This window comes from Aphanomyces invadans (assembly GCF_000520115.1).
Source record: "Aphanomyces invadans strain NJM9701 unplaced genomic scaffold supercont1.15, whole genome shotgun sequence".
Classification (NCBI taxonomy): Eukaryota; Oomycota; class Saprolegniomycetes; order Saprolegniales; family Verrucalvaceae; genus Aphanomyces; species Aphanomyces invadans.
In genome coordinates, this window is record NW_008580160.1 from 947,610 (window position 1) to 950,949 (window position 3,340).

A 3,340-nucleotide genomic window follows, 5' to 3' on the forward strand; every position below is an offset into this window, starting at 1 on the left:
ACCAGAGTAGTACCGGTTTGACCTTTGGAAAAACCACCGACAATGTGAAAAAGCCACCATCAAACTGATATGACACGTGGCGATCTCCTTAAATAGACGCCAAACCTTGAACGGGAAACCAGATAAGCACAATCAAACATCATCGCATTTGAATCTGCATGAAACTCATCGGACTAACCGTCACAGAGAAGCAACGAGTCCTCGACGCATACCAGCAAGGTAGCGACGACTGGAAAGTCGTCTCTAAACACAACGGAATTTCCGTCATGACCGCTTGGCGTGTTGTGCCGAACAACCGCGTTTCACCGCTTCCCCACGGTGGATCGCCCTGAGCGGACGAAAGTTACGCGGAAATACAAGAGGCCCTCGTAAGTTACCTCAACGAAAATTGTCTGTATACACTCGGCCAAATAATCAAGCGTTAGTGTTGTTCGACTTTCCGGGAACGCTTCTATTCACCCAAACGATCATCAGGCACTTGCTTGGCATGCTGTAGACGCTGAAGAATATCCGCATAGAGCCATCAACATACAACAATGAAAAGAACAAGTTGAAGAGACAAGAATTCGCCCAAAAGCTCAAGGATCACCAAGACGCAAATGACTACAACGTTTACTTTACGAAACCAACGTCAACATCTACTGATGGAGCGCGGAAGGGCAAGTGCGCAGTGGTGGTGCTGCCGCATGGAAGGGCACAAATCTATAACTGCAGTGTGCTGTCGCTGACGTGGACGGCCTTGGGTGCCATCTCATGCATCGAGGAAGCATCAAGACGGATGTCAATGCAAGTTTTGTGGACCACATCTACGTCTGTGCCAAGCAAGGTCCCTCATGGGAATAGCACATACGCGGGAAGAAGGTTGTCATTTTTTGGACAATGCGCCGGGGCACTCTCAAACGGAAACGCGTGTGATGTCACACAACGATCTCGTTATCCTTCGTCTTGGCCTTGGCCCCTATTCGCCCATGTTGAATCCAATTGAGAGTTGTTTCAGTGTTTTCAAGGCACGCATTAAGCGCTACCTCTCTCAACGTACCGATCAAATATTCTCTCGGCTAACGTTTGACAGAGGCTGCTGTAGACCCCCTCACTTGTAATACGCGACCCTTGGGGATCAAGGAGACTTTGTTTTGCCAATGAAACGTAAAACGGGCCATCTTGTTCGAAGAAAACAGTATGAAAGGTGAACACAATTCAACTTGATGGTGCATTTATTCTCATTGATGGAGAGGGTGCAACGTATTTGATCTCTTTTAAAACTGACCCGAACATAGATTCATATTTCACATTGATGGTGGTTTTGGTTCAGGTTGATCGGGAGATGGTGTAGTCGCAATGACAAGCTTATCGCACATGAATATTTCCGTGAGTACCTTTCGCAATTTTTTGTTCATTGACTTTAGGGTATAGATATACTTGCACTTACACCACACTGCAACCTCTCTATTAAGACGTAGGGCGTGTTCAGAGCAAAGCAATTGCCTGCACTTCTTGTCAAACCAAAATTTTGATGTGCGCAGATAACTGTATCGCGCACTGTAGAATATCACCACTGCGACACGCTTCACTAGAGATATTCTCACGCGAACGTTTCGAGGGCGTCTTGTCCCACATACGTTGCCGTGCACCTTGCCTTTGGTTCGTATGAGCCCTAATAAGAACGATTTACCTTACAGCAGCGAGCGACGCCCATGAAATCGCGCACATCGGAGCCAAGCCGAGGTCATGTGTGCATCTTCGTGCGGGCGTTGCCTTGGTGAGAGCCTCCATCGCGCGTGTCACCCAACGTTCTATCCTCTCGTCGAGAAAAGCAGCAGGTAGGACTTGCTTTCGCCCGCACCTAGACGAGCATGGAATCGCACTATCGCAAACTACCTCAATGGTGTCTCTTCGGAACGTGTCCGAAGCATGGGCTGGTGTGTGCTGGGACACCTGTAAGAGGAAAATCTGCCCCTTTCCACGTTGATTTGGTGTATCGTCATTTTCCAATTCACGTCTGCCATGGCCAAGTTCCTTGCCCTCGCTGCCGTCGCTGCGTCAGCCGCCGCCCAAGTCGAAGTCGTCAACGTTGAACGCACGCAATGCTACTATGACAGGATAAGGATAAGAGGATAATCCGATAAAAGTGACTTCGCATGAAAGCCAATGTTGGACCGATACAGTAACAACGTACTGTTTGGTAAAAAGATGACCAACAACTAATGTAGAAATGTACGAATGGTCCTAAATGGACTGACGACCTTGAAATGGATCCAAACCATGATGTGTCCTTGACGAGATTTGAATTGCCAAACCGTGGTCCACACCAGGTGATCGATACGGCCCGTGTCGTCCACAAGTTCATTTGCCACTTGCTATTGCCAAGGTCCTCGCTGCTGTCGCCGCCACCGCCGAGCCGAAATCGTCAACGGGACCAACGTGGCACGTATGTGACTGGCATCCGCTACACGTCGTCTGGCTGCGGTGCGTCCTGGATCGCCCCCAAGGTGCTCCACGCCGCCGCCGGTGGACGGGCCAGCTTCGGTTGGGTCGCGCTACTCGATGGCACCAAGGACGGCGAGCGCATCAAGATTGTCCAGCAAACCATGCATCACAAGTTCAACGAAGACGACACGATGGACGACGCCTTTTCCACCTTTGACACTGAATCCAAGGTCGCCCCCGTCAAAGTCAAGTCTGGCCCCAGGTATCGTGTCGTTTGTGCGTGGCAGCGGCACAACCAAAGCCGCGGACTGTCGTGTGCGGCGTATATAAAGTCTACTTAGCTTACACACTTAAAAGGTGCCTGACTCAAATCATGTGTCTTTCTCACCTTAGGACCAAGCGCAGAACGAGCAAGGGCACCTCGTGCACACCCGCCGGACGGCAAACGTCGGGCTGCCACTCCGGCAGTGACGTCCGGATAAGTCTCGGATGTATCTCTAATTCTCCTGGTCGAGCGACTGAAATCTGCTTCTTGTTGGCAGGTAACGACGGGAAAATGTCCCCAGTAGTACTTCACCATAATTTAGTTAGTGTTAATACAGTGAACCTTGGAAAAGCCGACATGATTTCATCCTGAAAATGAATGGAGGAAGAATAAAATCAATATATTCAAGTTACGTGAATTAGTCCAACTTGATTGGGTATAACTACTTCCTCCGTTCCACATTTATCATTGCTAAGAAAAACACACTGCTCTCCACCAGCGTACGAAGCAAATCGACGTGCACCACCGCTTTATCCGTGACCTCGTCAAGCAACGTACCATCAAGATCATATACTGCAAAACCAACACGATGCTTGCTGACATGCTCACGAAAGCTTTGTCACGACCCAAGTTCAAAGAACACAAGGC

The 3,340-nt window shown here is 49.3% G+C and overlaps 1 protein-coding gene across 1 annotated transcript; it reads left to right on the plus strand.

Annotated features, from left to right (window-relative positions):
- Positions 1-2,004: 2,004 nt before the first annotated feature.
- H310_07848 (hypothetical protein) lies at positions 2,005-2,898 on the plus strand (the record flags this gene model as incomplete). The annotated part of the gene is made up of 3 exons (XM_008873360.1): positions 2,005-2,070; positions 2,313-2,699; positions 2,821-2,898. 3 exons carry the CDS (start codon positions 2,005-2,007, stop codon positions 2,896-2,898), a joined length of 531 nt encoding a protein of 176 aa, XP_008871582.1.
- Between the last annotated feature and the right edge of the window lie 442 nt (positions 2,899-3,340).